At 44.1% G+C, this 20,529-nt stretch overlaps 1 protein-coding gene across 1 annotated transcript in view; it reads left to right on the forward strand.

Moving 5' to 3' along the window:
* The window catches only part of ANO2 (anoctamin 2), a 153,894-nt gene that overhangs the window by 123,913 nt on the left and 9,452 nt on the right, over positions 1-20,529 (forward strand). The window contains exons 16-19 of the mRNA XM_083738731.1: positions 2,513-2,624; positions 5,040-5,097; positions 5,808-5,908; positions 10,609-10,757. Of these exons, the coding sequence (XP_083594857.1) occupies positions 2,513-2,624; positions 5,040-5,097; positions 5,808-5,908; positions 10,609-10,757 (420 nt within the window). The remainder of the gene's footprint in view (positions 1-2,512; positions 2,625-5,039; positions 5,098-5,807; positions 5,909-10,608; positions 10,758-20,529) is intronic.

Here is a 20,529-nt window from a genome sequence, read left to right on the forward strand (position 1 = left end):
TATAAGGGATTCCTCAACAATAGTATCAGTAATGTGGCACAATGGGTTAGTGCATCTGGCTTTTAACCAGAAGGTTGGTGGTTCAATTATTCAGTTATTGACTAAAGAAGAAGAAGGGACAGGGGCATAGAAGGATCATAGCTGAGTGCAACATCCCGGATAATGTAGCAAGTCAGTTACAATTTGCTTCCAGTTACGGTAACTACAAAAGGAGGGACGCGGCTGGCGCTGTGGGTTAAACCACAGAGCCTAGGACTTGCCGATCAGAAGGTCGGCGGTTCGAATCCCCACAACGGGGTGAGCTCCCGTTGCTCGGTCCCTGCTCCTGCCAACCTAGCAGTTCAAAAGCACATCAAAGTGCAAGTAGATAAATAGGTACCACTCCAGCAGGAAGGTAAATGGCGTTTCCGTGCGCTGCTCTGGTTCTCCAGAAGTGGCTTAGTCATGCTGGCCACATGACCCAGAAGCTGTAAGCCGGCTCCCTCGGCCAATAAAGCAAGATGAGCTGCGCAACCCCAGAGTCGGTCATGACTGGACCTAATGGTCAGGGGTCCCTTTACCTTTACCTTTAACTACAAAAGAACAGTTATTAGCCACCAACCTAGAAGCACCCTTATTGACTAGAATTCAGAAGAGTTCTAGATATAAACAGTTGCAAGCACCTGTCTGCCAAGGGCAGATTCACACAGTTAGTTAATGTATCACACTTTTGTGATTTGTTCCACTTCCATTCAGAAGATCCACAGAAGGTAGACTGCCAATAGACAAGTGATAAGGCTTTGACACAATTTCCTATCCATCTCATGGCTAACTGCTAATGGCTAGTGCCCACTCCCTGACTCTTTGCATTCCTTCATTCTTCCACTGCTTGCTGAATCTGAATCTTGGAAGTTTTGCAAAAGCAAGCCCAAGGCTGGGAGGAAACCCCAGTACCATTGCAAGGCAACTGAGACATGGTCTCTGGCCTCATGGAAGAGTCTGCCACATATTTACTTCCATGTAAATATTTACTTCCATGTAAATAGGGGACACAGGTGGCGCTGTGGGTTAAAGCCTCAGCGCCTAGGACTTGCCGATCGAAAGGTCGGCGGTTCGAATCCCTGCGGCGGGGTGCGCTCCCACTGCTTGGTCCCAGCGCCTGCCAACCTAGCAGTTCGAAAGCACCTCCGGGTGCAAGTAGATAAATAGGGACCGCTTACCAGCGGGAAGGTAAATGGCGTTTCCGTGTGCGGCTCTGGCTCGCCAGAGCAGCGATGTCACGCTGGCCACGTGACCCGGGAGTGTCTCCGGACAGCGCTGGCCCCCGGCCTCTTAAGTGAGATGGGCGCACAACCCCAGAGTCTGTCAAGACTGGCCCATACGGGCAGGGGTACCTTTACCTTTACCTTTTTAATTTTTTATATTGCTAAACCAAGCAAGGAGGGTGTCAAAACAGTGTGCATAAAATCAAAACACAACAGGCAAATATCAGAAAAACATGACACAGAGTTGAAAGACAGGGTAAGCTTGTGTAAATAAAATTGTTTTGGGGGTGCCGTCTAAAACTAGACACAGGATGTCTGCCTAATATACGAAGGCAATGAATTCCGCATTGTAGGTGCTGCTAGACTAAAGGCCCAATTCCTTGTGGATGCCATAAGGAAGAGTAATCAATGCTTCTCCAGCAGATATCAAAGAATGCACAGGAATGTATGGAGAAAGGCTTCTCCCAAGTGTAACAGTCACACCTGAAATCTGGCCTGTGACATATTGGCAACTAGTGTAGATTCTTCAGCAGTGGGGTCACGTGCTGTCAATAAGAAGCTCCAATCAACAGCCAGATTGCCTTAAGAGCAGCTCTGCGTAGAGTGTATTGCAATAATCAATGAGCCTGGACACTGAGGTCCAGCTCCGAGGGCCTTCTGGGGGTTCCCTCGCTGCGAGAAGTGAAGTTACAGGAGACGAGGCAGAGGGCCTTCTCGGTAGTGGCGCCCGCCCTGTAGAACGCCCTCCCATCAGATGTCAAGGGAATAAATACCTACAACTTTCAGAAGACATCTGAAGACAGCCCTGTATAGGGAAGTTTTTGATGTTCTTTGTGTTTTTATATTTTGCTGGAAGCTGCCCAGAGTGGCTGGAGCAACCAAGTCAGGTGGACAGCATATAAATAATGAAATTATTATTACTACTACTATTATCATCTGGAGAGGAAATATGAAGTAAGCATCAGTAGGACAGAAACAAAATGTGGGTGTTGGCTACCCATGCTTGACTCACTACCTGAAAGCTGAGGATGAAACCCAAGTCAGAGAGAAAGTGTATTAACTTCCTCCCCCCTCTCTGAGGCCAGCATGGAAGCTAAGAACCCTGTACTCCCAAACAGGTCTTGACCCTTCTTTCAGATGTAAATATGACATTTTGCAAACTTATCAGCATCCCCTTTGATCACAGAATATGACTTATTGGTTTACTGTGTGTCACATAAATTACCAGTTGTTTCCATTCATCTGTCTTTCTGCTTTCTTCATGACAGAGATACCCAAAACAGAAAAAACCTTCGAGGAGCATTTAATTATGAAAGCTTTCCTTCTGAAATTTGTGAACTCCTATGCACCAATTTTTTACGTGGCATTTTTTAAAGGAAGGTGGGTTGAAAATGATTCTTTAGCAGAAAGTTGATATTTGTTGTTATTGTTGTTTAGTCGTTTAGTCGTGTCTGATTCTTCGTGACCCCCCTGGACCAGAGCACGCCGGGCACTCCTGTCTTCCACTGCCTCCCACAGTTTGGTCAAACTCATGCTGGTAGCTTCAAGAACACTGTCCAACTATCTTGTCCTCTGTCGTCCCCTTCTCCTTGTGCCCTCCATCTTTCCCAACATCAGGGTCTTTTCCAGGGAGTCTTCTCTTCTTGTGATGTGGCCAAAGTATTGGAGCCTCAGCTTCAGGATCTGTCCTTCCAGTGAGCACTCAGGGCTGATTTCCTTCAGAATGGAGAGGTTTGATCTTCTTGCAGTCCATGGGACTCTCAAGAGTCTCCTCCAGCACATTTGATATTTACACATTGCAAAATTCAATATACATACGTTCACTGCATGGATTGGGGGGAGGCTGGAAGCAGATGGAGAGAATTGAACTGCTCCTGGCTATCTCCAGAAAGCCCACTGGGAAGTGAGAAGTGAGGCTTCTCCCTCATGTGAATATCCGTATGGACAGCACAGGGTGTGGGTTGTGTTTAGCCTGCTTGGCACAGGTTGAGAGACCTCTGGACTCTTTGTGACATGTGGGGTTCCTGCATTTGTGCCTCGTGTCTTAGGAATGGACTGTTGCAGAGGGAGTATGGCAGATGCCAGCACCTCCCCTCTTATAAGTTAAGGGAGCACGCAGGTGTTCTTCTCAAGGACACCCACAGGCAGCACACGGAGACTGCTCCAGAAGGGGGTTGTGACAGACATTGGTGAAGGATTCTCCAACACATAATTCTGATTTGCTACAGATACATATATGCAGCTTTCCTGTACCTGCTGAGTAGACCAGGCATAGGCAAACTCAGCCCTCCAGATGTTTTTGAGACTACAGTTCCCATCATCCCTGACCACTGGTCCTGTTAGCTAGGGATGATGGGAGTTGTAGTCCCAAAACATCTGGAGGGCCGAGTTTGCCTATGCCTGGAGGAGACACTATCCTTCTACAAGAGAAGGAAAGACAGCCATGTGTGAATATTTTAAAAATCTCAGTTACACAATATTAACTGAAATGAATGGAAGACTTCCTGCTCTCTGTAGGGCTGGATCGAGAAGTGAGAGTCACAACAATTTTCAAAGAATAATATTATTATTTTATATAACAAAAACTTTTAAAATTTCAAATGGCAAAATCTGCAACTATATATGTGTTTGTAAATTTATTTATATATTTATCACCGGAGATATTGGCTAAAATGAACAAATTGCTTAGTAGTAAGTGCTGAAAATGCACAAAGCAGATTGGAACCTTCTACCATATGTGGTGGACATGTCCAGAGATCAGAAAGTTCTGGGACATGATCCATGAAGAAATAAAAAGGTTACTAAGAATTTAACATAGCAAAAGACCAGAAACATATCTTTTGGGAACATTGAATAGTGATATTCCAAAAGAAAATACTAAATTCTTTCTGTGTGTGACATCAGCGGCAAGAATCCTGGTGGCTAAGTACTGAAAGGGTAACCAGGTACCGACCAAAGAGGAATGGTTATATAAATTATGTGAATATTTGGAACTGGCCAAATTGACAGATATAATAAGACCAAAGCCAATGAATACAGTCAAGAAGGAATGGAATTGCTTGAATGATCATTTAGAAAGACAAGGTTCTAATGTAAAAATTTGGCTGTGTATAGAACGACCTCATGAATGGAAAAGGGGAAACATACATATATACATATCTATATATGAAGATGAAAATAATACTGAAAAACAGATAAAATGTGAAATGTGAAAGGAAGTGTTGTGAGAGTGATGGAAGTCTATTATTCCTATTATTTTGTAAAATAGTGTTTATCATATTGAAATATTATACTTTTCTTTATTCTTTTACTGTCTATTTTTCTTTGCATTTTTTTCCTTTTTCTTCTCTACTTTTTCTTTCTCCACATTATTCTTTATGTGTGGTTTGCTATTGATGTATTCACTTTTTCTGGGTCATGTGGCCAGCATGACTAAGCCGCTTCTGGCAAACCAGAGCAGCGCATTGAAACACCGTTTACCTTCCTGCCACAGTGGTACCTATTTATCTACTTGCACTTTGACGTGCTTTTGAACTGCTAGGTTGGCAGGAGCAGGGACAGAGCAATGGGAGCTCACCCTGTTGCGGGGATCCAAACCGCCGACCTTCTGATCGGCAAGCGCTAGGCTCAGTGATTTAGACCACAGCGCCACCCGCGTCTCACTGTTGCAGCCTTAGTTAGTTATAAAATTTAGTGGTCCTCTATTTATTTTAAAACCGTATTCAGCATTTGGCTGCACAAAGTAATCAATCGTTCTAATACTGATTTAATCCAGATGTGTGTTCTTGTTCTCAGGTTTGTAGGCCGGCCTGGACATTATGTGTATGTATTTGCTGGTTATCGAATGGAAGAGGTAAGTATCCAGTTTTAAATCTTACTTTGAAATAGAGAAGGGAGAGGGATTCAGTTTGCTTTGAAATTTTTCCGTGAATCTAACTGAATTCACGTATCCAAATTAATATGGGAACACAGCTATCCTTCAAAATATGCTTTTCTCTGAGTTTTGCTGTGTAGTTCACTAACCAAGAAACATACACAGAAGTATGTATTAGGAGAAAGTGTGCATAAAAATGTACTTATATACATACTATTACAGATAATTGCTTGTACAATGTGTTACATTAGCTAAAATGGCATACAAAAATGTGCACCAGGAGAAACATAGACTAAAAGGCTGCTGAATTTTCATTACATACACACACACACAACTCAAACTGGTATAGAAATGGGATGAACTGGATTTAAGATGGGGGAGAAATGAGTAAAAAATAGATATCTCCTAAATCTGCTATGTTGCTTGAAAGTATGTAATATTATAATTCTGATTATCTGGAGGCAAAAACATAGAAGGGTGTCATTATTCTCAGCTGGGTTTTCTAAAGCTGCCGTTTTCCTGAAGCTCAGATTGATGCTTGGCAAATATGTGGGAATGCCCGGTTGCTTGCATGCCTTGCGGCAGTGGAAAGCAATAGCACTGCGGGTGTCCCCCCCCCCCGCATTACCCAGTCTCTGGAAACCTCTACTTAGTGGTGTTGTGTCTCCCCCTTGCCCTTTTCCCTCTAGTGTGCTCCTGGAGGCTGCTTGATGGAGCTTTGCATTCAGCTGAGTATTATCATGTTGGGGAAGCAGCTGATCCAAAATAACATCTTTGAAATTGGAGTTCCGTATGTATTTCATTCACATTCATGCTCTTGTTTCTGTAAGGTACCATGTCGTGACTTTTGGTTTGCGTGGCAAGACCCCCAAGCTGACCCCCCATAAGAATAAATAAATTCACATGGACACAGATATTTTGTTTAAGGTTTTGGGGCAGAAATTTGGCCACAACTTGATTGATTACAGGAATGAGAGCGGTATTGGCTTAGGCATTGGCAAGACTATATCTGACTCTTGCCCCCTTTGCAGGAAGTCTGTAAGGGTAAACCACCCAAAGGGAAATTGGGGGAACCCGCCTGCATCTCCCCTGGTGTTCCCAGAGGCCTGGCATGGCCCTCACCCTTCAAGCGGACCTTGGACAGGAACCAGGCCCCGGATTCCTTTTACGGAATACCCTTGAAACTGGAGGGGCAGGTGATGGCCGGCCTCCCCTCCCCCATTCACCATAAGCCAATGCCTAACCACCAAACCTTAAGTTGTGACGATTGCTAAGAGGTAGGCAAAAACCAAGTGGCCCGTGCCAATTTGCCAAATGGAAAAAATTCCTACCCGGCCCCCGACTCAACCAACCAAAGTCCAAAGCAAGGCCAAAGGATCTAAATTAAAGGGAGGGTGGGAGGGTGTTTGGCAGCGCAAAGCAGGAGACTGGCACACGTCATGCAGCTGCTTTTATACTTTCCCCCACTATCACCCTTTGACATGATTGGGCAATAGCCCTGGGTGATTGTGGTGCCACCCCAGCGTGAGGGTGATAGCTCCACCCATGCTGGGGGGGGGGACCAGTTTGAGGGTCTGCCCGCAACCAGGACCATCTATTAAGATGATCCCATTTGCCAAAGCCTACTGAAATATTACTATTGCTTGCATACATTATTATTATTGTTTAAACTTATTAGTTGCTTGTCACCCAAAGGTCTCACAACAAAGAAAAATATACAATACATGATACTATATGGGGGGAAGCGGGGTGGTGTGGAGAGTATCATATAATACATTAGTATTTGATATAACATAACATCCATGGAGGGGAAAAAACCCAGCTTTATAAATAGTAGTGAGCAAAATTAACAATACTGAAACAAACAAACAAACGAATGAATGAATGAATTCAACTGTCAAATTTAATTAGCATAAGAGAAAAGGTGCTGGGGTTTTATTTCCCCTAACAAATTAGTTCCTTATGAGTAAATTGATTAACATAAATAACTTGCAACACATTTAAAAACGAGAGTGATATTGCAATTTTTTAGGAACTCATGTGTGAAAAAGGTGTTTGATACAGTACTGGGAGGAGCCTTCTGTCATAAACAAGGTGGCCTCTCAATGCTATCTGTAGCAGGAATGCGAGGCAAGTATTTCGGAATGCTTTGGCAAAGACGTCTGAGCAAAAGTGAGGGAAGTCAAGAGAGTTTCCATAAGACGGTGAAATCTGTCTCACCAGAGTGGTGCATGCTCTAGTTATCTCTCGCTTGGATTGCTGCAATGCGCTCTATGTGGGGCTACCTTTGAAGGTGACCTGGAAACTACAACTAATCCAGAATGCGGCAGCTAGGCTGGTGACTAGGAGCAGTTGCCGAGACCACATAACACCGGTCTTGAAAGACCTACATTGGCTTCCAGTACATTTCTGAACACAATTCAAAGTTTTGGTGCTGACATTTAGAGCCCTAAACAACCTCAATCCAATATACCTGAAGGAGCGTCAGCACCCCATCATTCTGCCCGGACACTGAGGTCCAGCTCCGAGGGCCTTCTGGCAGTTCCCTCACTGCGAGAAGCCAAGTTACAGGGAACCAGGCAGAGGGCCTTCTCTGTAGTGGCACCCACCCTATGGAACACCCTCCCACCAGATGTCAAAGAGAACAACAATTACCAGACTTTTAAAGACATCTGAAGGCAGCCCTGTTTAGGGAAGCTTTTAATGTTTAACAGACCATTGTATTTTAATACTTTGTTGGAAGCCGCCTAGAGTGGCTGGGGAAACCCAGCCAGATGGGTGGGGTATAATAATAATAATAATAATAATAATAATAATAATAATATCTCTTAGTAGCAGGGGTACCACATCCCATTTTGCTGCTTGAGGCGAAACGGGCAGTGCCACTGTTTCTGACCCCTCCTGCCATGGCAGTGATCACAGCCAATTTTGGGCTAGGTCGCACCAATTTTGGGTGAAATCTTGCCTCAAATCGTGTGAGATCTTGCACACTCCACAACATCTCTTTCTCGCAGTTTTGGTTGAGACCTCGCTCAAAATGTGTCTGATCAAAATGGCCTCGGTCCAGTATACCTGAAGGAGGTCTCCACCACCATCATTCAGCCCGGACACTGAGGTCCAGCGCCAAGAGCCTTCTGGCAGTTTCCTCACTGCGAGAAGTGAGGTTACAGGGAACCAGCCAGAGGGCCTTCTCGGCGGTGGCACCTGCCCTGTGGAACGCCCTCCCCTAATATGTCAAGAAAATGAACAACTATCTGACTTTTAGAAGACATCTGTTTTTAATGTTTGATTTTTATTCTGTTTTTAATCTGTTGGGAGCTGCCCAGAGTGACTGGGGAAACCCAGCCGGATGGGTGGGGTATAAATAATAAATGATGATGATGATGATGATGATCTTGTCCAAATTTGGCACCGATCAAGGTGCCTCTTCACAACTGGGGGAGGTGGCAAGGCAGGCAAGGCACCCGCTGGGCATGCTGCCTGGGGGCCTCTGCCACCTGAGGCAGCAGCCTTACCCTGCCTAATGACTGGGCCAGCTCTGCTTAGTAGTGCTTAGTTTGTAGAATATCTACAAACTATTCTCCACCACTTTTTGTGGTGTATGCCACCCAACAAAGAACCCCAAACAACACCCCAGCCCAAGAGTCTGTCCAGAAATCTCAGCTTTTGTAGCTGGAGTCAGTCCAGTCCCCGCCCTCCTAGGCCAGGTGGAAAAAAGGCCTGCAAGGCAGGGAGCAGGGCTTCCAGGACACACGGCCAAGAATGTACTCACGGGGGTTATTTGTTAATCATATTTTAGGTCTGCACAGTGATGATCCGTACTGGCTCTCATTATAGTTACTTTAGGCAGCCTACCAGAGGGAGATAAGAATGAAACAGAACGTTAGTGGCACTAGTAATGGCCAGAAACACAAAAATGAAAAGTGAACCTCATACTGGTAATGGCAAATGCATTATATTGGATGGAAGTAGCCAGTGCTCCCCCCTTCCCCCCCTTTTTTGACAAATATGCTTTCCTCAGATGTGATCCCAGATGGGATCTGAAAAGCAACCTGAGAACTAAAACTGGCAAAGCACCTTGTAGCAACAGGGGAAGGGATTGAATCATCAACCTCAATGAAGACATATTTGTCAAAGCACATTGAGCATTTTTCTTCACTTTATTCAATTCTCCATATGGCACCAGTTTGAGGTCCAACTCTCTCTTTTTCCATTCTTAACAAAACTAAGAATATGGGGGCTGCAATCCACACACATCATTATTATTATTATTATCATTATTATTATCATTATCATCATTATCATTATTATTTTATTTGCAAAGTTAACAAGGAAAGGGGTGGAGGGAGAAAAAAACAATAACAACAACAACCAAATACTATTACTAATAATAGACCACCCTCAGACACGCTTATCTGAGAGTAAGAAATGGATCTTACTTCTGAGTAGACATCCATAGGATTGCACCAGAGTCCATTTCGGGGGCCTAATCTGGCCCTCCAGTTGGTTTAATCCAGCCCCTGTGGCAGTTTATTTTGTGAGGTAAAATCCTAACAAAACCTGAAGAACTTCAATCCTAAAGAAAAGCATAACAACTTTGGTTGGCCCTTTGGTCAGCCCTCGTGGCCCTTCACTTCATCAAATCTGGTCCTCTTCGGAAAAAAGTTTGGACACCATCGGCATAACGCTGTAAGTCCAGCTCCCCACCCTCAAAAGTTTTCAATTGATGGTTTTTTATTACAAATACCTGCCATTACTTCCCCACTTTGGTTAGGTGTAAAAGAAAACTTTTTTGTTTGAACAGGTAGCTAATAAATAGACCCATCACTCCATCATAATCTCTTTTACATAGCACGCATACTTCAGGTTCAAGGGATTTATTGCAGACTGCAGGGAGGAAGGTTTAGCGTGGCCCTTTGTTAAGATCCTGGCAGGAGAGGATTAACCTGGATTTTTACTCATAAGTATGATGCATGCGAAACATTCTTTGAGCATCTTTTTTCATGTGTGTCCTTAAGCCCTCTGGTGTCATTCCTGGAGAATACTTGATTAATATACTCCAAAGTTTATTTTCCAGACAATGCTTTATGTGTTTATTTAAGTAAATTCAGGCAGTGAGAGCTCTTACCTCACATCCCTGGTGCATAGCTGTCAACTTTTCCCTTTTCTTGCGAGGAATCCTATTCGGAATAAGGGAATTTCCCTTAAAAAAAGTAAAACATTGACAGCTATGCCCTGGTGAACTGCCAGAAAGCTCCTTGGTTTGTTGTCATCTCAGCCTCAGGATGGTTGGGAGGATGAAATGGAAGGACCCAGTGAGGCCTGAGCGTCTTCCACACACATTTATGTTTGCTACATAAAACAAAAAATAATGCTTTTCTTTTAAGCTGCTTCCCTGGGCAACAAGTGAGGCTGTTAAACGTTCCATTTGAGATCCCCAACCTGTTTTAATTAAATTTATTGCCTACATTTTTTTTTTTTATTCCCCAGTAAGTTAAAAAAACTGTTCCGGAAGCTAAAGGATGAGAGGCCTGAGATGAAGACAAATGAATCTGATCCTTCCAAACCACCTCAGCAATGGGAGCTGGACCACGCCTTAGAACCTTTCACTGGGCTGACCCCAGAATACATGGAAATGAGTAAGGCTTTTGAAATATCTCTTTTCATCCGCTAGTGTATCAAAGCCGTCTTTTTTCTAAAAAGCTTATACAGTAGTGCCCCGCAAGATGAACGCCTCGCAAGACGGAAAACCCGCTAGACGAAAGAGTTTTCCATTTTGGAGGCGCTTCGCAAAACGAATTTCCCTATGGGCTTGCTTCGCAAGACGAAAATGTCTTGCGCGTTCCTGCGGGTTCCCCCCCTTTTCCTAAGCCGCTAAGCCGCTTATCAGCTGATCCGCTGATAAGCCGCTTATTAGCTGATCAGCTGATCCGCTAAAAGCCGCTAAACCGCTAATAGCGCTAATCCGCTAAACTGTCAATCGGCTTGCTTCGCAAGACGAAAAAACCGCTATACGAAGAGCCTCACGGAACGGATTAATTTCGTCTTGCGAGGCACCACTGTAGAACTTTTATAAAGCATGCAGAACTTACTCCTGTTCTTTAAAAACATTTTTTTAAAAAAAACCCTACTAGGATATGGTTACCAGACGTCCCCGTTTCCCAGGGACAGTCCCCGGATTTACAAATCTGTCCCTGGACAAAATCCATCCCTGGGATGTCCCCGGATTTCATTTAAGTTCCCCGGATTTATATTTTAAGTGTTGTAGATTTATTAGTAGGGAATGAATGTTGCATGATTGGTTCAACGGCGCAAGACACATCATATGGGGACTTCTGGCAAGGTAAAATGGTGGGCGCCATGGCAGTGAGCAGCTCCTGAAGCCAGCCAGAGCCAACTGCGCTACCAGGCTGGCTCCGGGCTGCTGAGGCAGCCACTGCCGCTGCCAAGGGGGAACCGGGGATGCCCGTGCGGCACGTCAACTGGGGGAACCGCTGACACACCCCCCCCCGTGACTCAAATCAAGCCAGGTGCGAGAGCACCTGGCCACCCAGCCGACTGCCCAGCAGCGCTCCAAGACCAGGTAAACCCCAGAGCTGACACAGGGAGAAGGAGAGAGGAGAAGGAGAAGGAAGAAGAGAGAGAAAGAGGAAGGAGAAAAAATAGGGGAGCCCTGACCTTGCCGCACCGCTGCTGCTGCTGCCCCTGAGGGAAAGAGATAGGAGAGCACGGGGAGGGCAAGGAGCCCAGGCCTGACCCGAGCCTACTCCATGGCGGCTAGCGCTCCAAGAGAACAGGCTGTGGCCCAGAGGAAGACCGCGCAACAGAGAAGACTACAGAAGAGAAGATATTACTTCTTCTTCTTTTTTAAAAAAAGCTTTTTTATAACTTTTTTTTCTCTTTTCAAAAAAAAAAGTGTCCCTGGATTCCTTGAACAAAAATCTGGTAACCTTATACTAGGAACAATTAGAAATACTCATGAGGTCAATAAGTAAAAAAAAATCCATATTTGGTGGTATATTACCCCGGTCAAATTGGCGAAAATGTACAAAATGGGAAACAAAGTTTGTTGGAAATGTAAAAATAAAGATGGGGACCTTTATCATATGTGGTGGGTATGCGAGAAATGAGAAGATTTTGGAACCTGATTTATGATGAATTAAAGAAACTTTTCAGATACACCTTCCAAAAAAAAACCGGAGGCATTCCTATTAGGGATAATAGGCGACGAAATAAAAAAAGAAGACCATAAGTTATTTCAATACGCAATGGTGGCAGCTAGGGTCAAAAGCACAAAAATAGCACAAAAATGTAAGTCATCAGAGATACCAACAGTTATGGAGTGGCAGGCAAATCTTTTCGAATATACTGAATTAGCAATAATGATAAACAAAATTTGACACCAAAAAGGGTCAGAGTTCACAGAAGAATGGAGTAAATTTATGACATATATAGAACTGAACTGTAGAAGCTTAAGAACTACAGCAGGACTAGGATAACTCTTGTGTCGTGTGTAGAAAAGCAGAAGAAACTGTAAGAGGAGATGTATATTATGGAAACCGCAACTGGGAGTTGAAGCGCGATTTAGTGCAATGTAAATAATGGACGCGGGTGGCGCTGTGGGTAAAAGCCTCAGCGCCTAGGGCTTGCCGATCGAAAGGTCGGAGGTTCGAATCCCCGCGGCGGGGTGCACTCCCGTCGCTCAGTCCCAGCGCCTGCCAACCTAGCAGTTCAAAAGCACCCTCGGGTGCAAGTAGATAAATAGGGACCGCTTTCTAGCGGGAAGGTAAACGGCGTTTCCGTGTGCAGCTCTGGCGCGCCAGAGCAGCGATGTCACGCTGGCCACGTGACCCGGAAGTGTCTTCGGACAGCGCTGGCCCCTGGCCTCTTGAGTGAGATGGGCGCACAACCCCAGAGTCTGGCAAGACTGGCCCGTACGGGCAGGGGTACCTTTACCTTTACCTTTAAATAAGATGATATTAAGAATGAATGTAAAGATTGTTGTTGTTGTTGTTTTTGGAAAATGACAACAAAAAGTATTTTAAAAAGTAAAAAAAAAAAACCATATGGCATTGCATAAAACAATCAGAATAAACTAACCTAATTTAACAGCTTGAAATTAAACAGGAGAGAGAATAACACCTAACAGTAGTATATGCAAATGGAGAGGCGCCATTGTAAAAAGGCCTTCCACAGAGACCCACTCAAACCACACATTCGGAGTCGTGGGGCTTGGGGAGATGGGTGCCAGGTGAGTCTCCCTTAACCAACAGATGAGGAACCAGACACACTCAGGAAAACCCATTGCTTGTGCTTGGGGCAGAGTTTGGCTTGCCTATAGCATACAGGTTAGGAGGAGGTGGCAAGGCCACCCCAGCCTCAGCCTATGCTTGCACAGCGATTCAGGTTCTTGCTGCAATCTATTGTTAAATAAAAGCCCTCAGCCCAATATCAGTGGCCTCCCTCTTTATTTCTGGCTTCAGGTGCAATTTAAATATTATTATTCCAATTACACACACATATATATATTCCAGCAGGCGAATCTGATTATCTTTAATATTAATGGCTCACCATCTTTGTAATTTTACCATGCGGCACAATATGCTGAGTGCTGGCTATGAGATTCAAGAAAGATGGAAAGCCAGAGTAAAATTAAACCTTCTTCTCCCTGTGGTGCACAGTACGTATCACTAAATTCAGCTGTCAGATTCACTGCTGATTGACACAGACCACCCACATGGAGCGGAAGTCCTTTGAGATGCTCAGCACTGAAGCTGTCAGTTGAGATTGTTCTGAAAGGGCATCAGGCAGAAATGAAGATGAAAGGAGCACTTCAGTGGAGAATGTTTGCATACTTTCAAAACTGGGTAAAAGAACAGGACTCACAGAGAGAGTCACTGAATTCAGAAAGGAAATTTTTAACTGCAAAGGAGGGGGGGAAGTTGTGGTGAAATGCAGCAACATGCTCCTGAGAAGGAATGGAAATACTGATGTAGCCTAACCCTAAAATGCCACCTTGATTGGATTCAGTTTTGAAATCTGTGAAGCTTCGTGTGATTATCCGTCTTCACCTGTTCTGGTCCTTTTTGGCCATACAATCTGAGAGATAGCAGGGCAATTCTAGCTGTCTGTATGTTAGGAGGAGATATTCTGAAACAGTACATGGGAACCCCTAGTTTAGAGTCATGTGTAAGGTCCTCCAAAGGCAAACGTCTTCTTCTTCTTCTTTGGCAATCACTCATAGCCGAGTCAGATTGTTTTCCATAAACACGGTTTTAACAATGAGTCTGTAAGTGACTGTGGAGGCCAGTTCTGGACCCACACATCCTTCCACAGTAGGGACATTGGTTCCCAGGTGGGAGTTGATCGCGGTGTGGATTTGCCAAGCGTTCCTTCCTCTTAGCACGTTTTGAGTTCGAGTGTCTTCAAAGCCCATGACACCTTTGGTAAAGGCTGTTCTCCAACTGGAGCGCTCGCAGGCCAGTGTTTCCCAGTTCTCGGTGTTTATACTACATTTTTTAAGATTTGCCTTGAGACAGTCTTTAAACCTCTTTTGTTGACCACCAACGTTACACTTGCCACTTTTAAGTTCAGAATAGAACTTATATGATCCAGTGAGCGAGAAAGGCAAAAATATGTGTAATAAGAAACACAGACCTGCCAACAAAAATGGCAGGCCCATATCAGATACCTGCCTCCACTTCTATAGTACAAGTCACTCTGGAACTGATGTCATTATCTTGAACGCCTTTCCTTCCACATCATTAAATGGAGCAAGAGCAATGAAACATACAGCATAATGAGATCTAGGCCCAAAGGAAGTTTCATGATGGAGACGAAGCCCAACAAGGGCCAGTTTCTCAGCACTATCCCCTCTGTTTCTTACAATGTGCAGTTCTACCCCGGTAGCCAATGCTGATTGAGGTGTTTTGTTTTGTGGAATCTGCCCAGAATGCTTGCTAGAATAAGTAGCGCCCTGTCACTAGCTAGCGTGATGCTTTATACATTTCACTAGCTGACTTCAAACCAGAAATGAAATATAACTTAAACAGAAACTAAATGTGCTGTGGTAAGGACACACTGCATGCCAGAACACTAATACTGCTGCAATAATAACTTGATCTTGATAACGGGAGAGGTTTTTTGAAAGCCAAAAATCAATAATAATACACTCTCTTATAATTAGCTGAAGACTTTGTGAGCTTCAAAAGCAAGCTGCACCTTGACTGCATCTGGGTCTAGTTTGTACCTGCCATCGTGGGAATACTGTTCAAAGAGACTGCACAGGGCAAATGTTGAGACTTAAGGCAACCTAGGGACGCAGGTGGCACTGTGGGTTAAACTACAGAGCCTAGGACTTGCCGATCAGAAGCTCGGCTGTTCGAATCCCTGCGACAAGGTGAGCACCCATTGCTCGATCCCTGCTCCTGCCAACCTAGCAGTTCGAAAGCACGTCAAAGTGCAAGTAGATAAATAGGTATCACTCCAGTGGGAAGGTAAACGGTGTTTCTGTGCGCTGCTCTGATTTGCCAGAAGTGGCTTAGTCATGCTGGCCACATGACCTGGAAGCTGTACGCCGGCTCCCTCGGCCAATAAAGCGAGATGAGTGCCATAACCCCAGAGTCGGCCATGACTGGACCTAATGGTCAGGGGTCCCTTTACCTTTAAGGCAACCTAGCAGGATATTTACAGCGTAATTGCCATGCAGCAGTCAGGGGTGATGGCTGGTTCCTCAACAGAAAGCGAAGATTAAAATCAGAAAGTCAAACTTAAGAACAATGACCCTAGGCTCCAGCCCAGCTTCATGCCCTGAGAAATTTTTTAAGGATGGGATATACATTCCTTTGCCAAATAAACGTTCTAAGGATATGCAGGACACCAGTGTGGTGTAGTGGTTAAGAGCGGTAGTCTCGTAATCTAGGGAACCGGGTTCGCGTCTCCGCTCCTCCACATGCAGCTGCTGGGTGACCTTGGGCCAGTCACACTTCTTTGAAGTCTCTCAGCCCCACTCACCTCACAGAGTGTTTGTTGTGGGGGAGGAAGGGAAAGGAGAATGTTAGCCGCTTTGAGACTCCTTAAAGGGAGTGAAAGGCGGGATATCAAATCCAAACTCTTCTTCTTCATCATCCTACCAGAAGATTCTCTGTCCTGCATCCAGCTGGCATGTCTGTCACTGAACTTCTGTTTAGATTGCAATGAACGTATTTTGCTATCCAGTTTTTCCCTTCCCTTCTACTAAGCATGAGTACGTGAACCAAGGTTTTCTGTGGTACTTCGTTGGAAAGTTTCCAAAAAGCCAATATTTTCCTGCTGGAGGCAGTCAGAAGTCTAGCATCCATATAAAGCGAGGCAGAAAGAGGTTCAGGGTCTCTAAGCCTTCCAGGATTAATTCTGAAGATTTAGAAGAATTCCCCCTAAAGCAGGAGAATCCATCAAAACAAAAGAAATATTGCCACATTCTTCTGTAATCTCCACGATGTAGCAGGATTTGAAAGTGTCATCTTGGCGCATCTTGTGGAGGCATGTTGTATACATCAATTATGTGAGAAATCATTAGCGGCTATTGCAGACACACAATAGTCAGGCTCTTTCTTTGTAGTGCTGCATCAATTTTTTGTCAGTTTTGGTTTTTGCTGTGAAAGTCAACAAATGTTCATAAACAAACTCACATGCCAGTTTTCTATGCTTTTGCACAAATTTCTCCTGCTCGTTTGCTCTTTAGGGGGAAAGAAATACCATTCCCATTACAAGAATCAGTGATATTCTATTCAAATGTGCATTCTTTCAAAAGTAACAAAGTGCTAATGTGTAGAATTGCCTGCAGATGCACATCTGAATGTGAATCTTGTTCCTCTGCACTGCCTTATTTTTACCGCATCACAATGTGACACAGCATTGGTTCAGTTATGTCAACAAGAAGCAAGGTGTTCCCCCTTTCCCTTTACCTCAGTGCCTTGCAAACAGTTTTTCATCGTTTGGAGAATAATTGCCCAAAAGGAGGAGTTTAGTGGAAAGGAGGTCTGTTTCAGAAGGGGCAAAATGTTCACAAAGCAAACACCACTATTCTCTTCCATAGCCTGCACCAAAGCAGTCAGTTTAGCTGCATAGCCCTGGTTGACCCTTCTAACTTGAAGATTTCTATGATACAACTTTGGAGAGCTATGTTACAGGTGAGAGCTAGTGTAGCATAGGGTAGAGATGAAACTATGGGCTAATAGTATGGACATAATAGTGCAAGACAAAATCAAAGGCAGAAGGAAAGGAACTCATGGCCAACAAGGAGCAATGTCACCTAGTTGCTTATAACAAACAAACAAAAAAATCCTTCCAGTAGCACCTTAAAGACCAACTAAGTTAGTTCTTGGTATGAGCTTTCGTGTGCATGCACACTTCTTCAGATACACTGAAATAGAAGTTTCCAGACCCTTCTATATAGTGAGAAGGTGGGGAGGGGTATTACTCAGAAGGGTGGTGGGAATGGGTGATTGGCAGATAGCTGTGATGAGCCTGTTGACGACTCTTAACGACTGCAATAGGTCTTACAGGAAAAAGCAATGGGTGAGAAGGTGAAAAATGGCTTTGTCATGTATAATGAGATAAGAATCCAAGGTCTTTGTTCAGACCAGGTGTCTCCATGGTTTTAAGTTTGGTGATAAGTTGCAATTCAGCAGCTTCTCTTTCCAGTCTATTTCTGAAATTCCTTTGTAGTAAAACAGTTACTTTGAGATCTTGTATAGAATGTCCTGGGAGATTGAAGTGTTCTCCTACTGGTTTCTCTCATACCAAGAACTAACTTAGTTGGTCTTTAAGGTGCTACTGGAAGGAATTTTTTTTGTTTGTTTTGACTATGGCAGACCAACACGGCTACCTATCTGTAACTGAACCTAGTTGCTTATGTAAAGGTAAAGGTAAAGGGACCCCTGACTATTAGGTCCAGTTGTGAACGACTCTGGGGTTGCGGCGCTCATCTCGCTTTATTGGCCAAGGGAGCCGCCATACAACTTCTGGGTCATGTGGCCAGCATGACTAAGCCGCTTCTGGCAAACCATAGCAGTGCATGGAAACGCCGTTTACCTTCCCACTGGAGTGGTACCTATTTATCTACTTGCACTTTGATGTGCTTTCAAACTGCTAGGTGGGCAGGAGAAGGGAGCTCACCCCATCACGGGGATTTGAACCGCCGACCTTCTGATCGGCAAGCCCTAGGCTCTGTGGTTTAACCCACAGCGCCACCCGCGTCCCTTAGAGCAGCATGCAAACCTAATCCAGAAGTTTCCTCTTACAAAAGTCAGAAAAGTCCATCCATTCTGCACTCTTTGGTGTGATTAGGTTTTCTTGTTGGTGTGACAGATTTCCCTGCAATTCCCTCTTGTGACCAAAAGTGGATGATAGCATTCAGGCTGAATTTCCTGCTTCATGTCCCACGGCTCACCAATTCAAGACCCATTAGAAGGGGCATGTGGTCCCTCAGTCTTATCGAAAAAAGTTCCATGCACACACCTGAAAAATTTCTGCACACATGAAGGCTTTGCTGATGTGGATGCCACTCTAGAGCATCCAGAAATTTAATTTGCATTTCATTGGGCATTGTGACATTATGGTGCTTTAAGTAATGAAAAATACTATCTCCCTTCTGTTGCCATGCTTTCTCATGTATAAGAAAGATGTAGGCAATGGTATTATTTAAATACGCAATAGATATACACACACTTGCACAAATGCCTGGAATTGTGAGAGTCTACAAGTTGAGATTAAACCCTCAAAAAATGAGATGCTTTGTGTAGGGAAGTCATCTACTACATATGACGGTTTACAACTGAAGGTTTACAACTGGTGTAAACCACTCAGCCACAGAGTCTCCATCTTGCTGTGATCCAAGCTCAGTAATAAAAATGAATTCATGCGCGCTCAGACTGCAGACCTGCCCACTGAAGGAGAATGTAACTCCCACCTGAACTGGTTGACACCATCTTCCTGAACAGACAAACTACCCACCAGCAGCATATCCATCTGAGTTTCAGTTCTTTGGCCCTCATCTATTCCATTACTGCTCCCAAATACTGGTTCTGCACTTCAGCTAGAAAAGACTGGATGTCATCACCATTTTGAAAACACACAACTCCCAACCCTTTCACCACTTCACTCAGCAGTTTCATGTACTTCTTAAATCACCATGGGTGGTGTCATTCTGTGAAGCTGAACGTTCGGAGATTCAGGACAGAAAAAAGTAACAGCAGTAGCAGCAGCAAGAATATTATTGGCCCAAAAAATGGAAGCAAGAAGGATTACCAACGATGGAAGAATGGAGGATGAAATTAATGGACTATGCGGAACTTGATAAACTAACAGGAAGGATCCGAAACAGGCAGGGCCAGAAGTTTACCGAGGACTGGAGTAAATTTACGGAGTATTTGTGATGATCAGACGACGTTTGTAGGTCTGCAAGAAGGTCTGTGAGGAATAATATTAGAAATATTGCAAAAATGAAGAAGGAGATGGGATACGTCAAAAATATAAAGGCAATATTAAGTTAGGAAATGCGTAAGAAGTGAATAAGACGGAGGATTATCAGAGGTGCTGATGGAAGTCCAATAAGAATGTATTTGTGATAAATTGTGTGGTATGTTTTATAATTTTGTATTTTAAAACTAATAATATATATATATATATATATATATATATATATATATATATATATGAGAAAAAAGGAATGACTTCTTCACACAATGCATAATTAAACTATGCAATTGGCTGCCAGTTGCTGTAGATCACAAGTGGGAGAGTTCTAATGTGCTCATGTGCTCTTTGTGGGCTTGCCATAGGCATCTGGTTGGCCACTGTGAGAACAGAATGGTAGACTGGATAGACAGACCTTTGGTCTCCTCCAACACAGTTCTTCAAACAGAGCTCCTTAACATGAGGGCCAAAGAAAAGTCTGATACTGCCAGCTCCTGGAACTGGTTCTCTGGGGAGGAATGGATCCCCTGAATAAAAATGCCCTCAATCCCCAATTTAGAGAGCCTAAGCAGAAGGATCCTGTGATCAGTTGCGTTGAATGCGACAATTGATAGGGTTGAAGTCCGGCTGGTACCATCCAAGTACTATCAGGGTGACCAAGCCAATGTAAGCAGTTCATCCATAATATCCAGTGATTTCCCCATGAAAATGTCAGTCACAAATGATAGTTGCCATGATCCTCAAGATTCAATGAGGCTTTCTCACAGCTACCTCCTTCTGCCAAAGAGGCGTTTATAACCTTGTGGACCTAAGTGGTGTGCACCATGACTTAAAAAAATTATACAGTGGTACCTCGGGTTAAGTACTTAATTCGTTCCGGAGGTCCGTTCTTAACCTGAAACTGTTCTTAACCTGAAGCACCACTTTAGCTAATGGGGCCTCCTGCTGCCGCCG

The sequence above is a fragment of the Podarcis gaigeae genome (genome assembly GCF_964106915.1).
Source record: "Podarcis gaigeae genome assembly, chromosome: 5".
In the NCBI taxonomy this organism is placed as follows: domain Eukaryota; kingdom Metazoa; phylum Chordata; class Lepidosauria; order Squamata; family Lacertidae; genus Podarcis; species Podarcis gaigeae.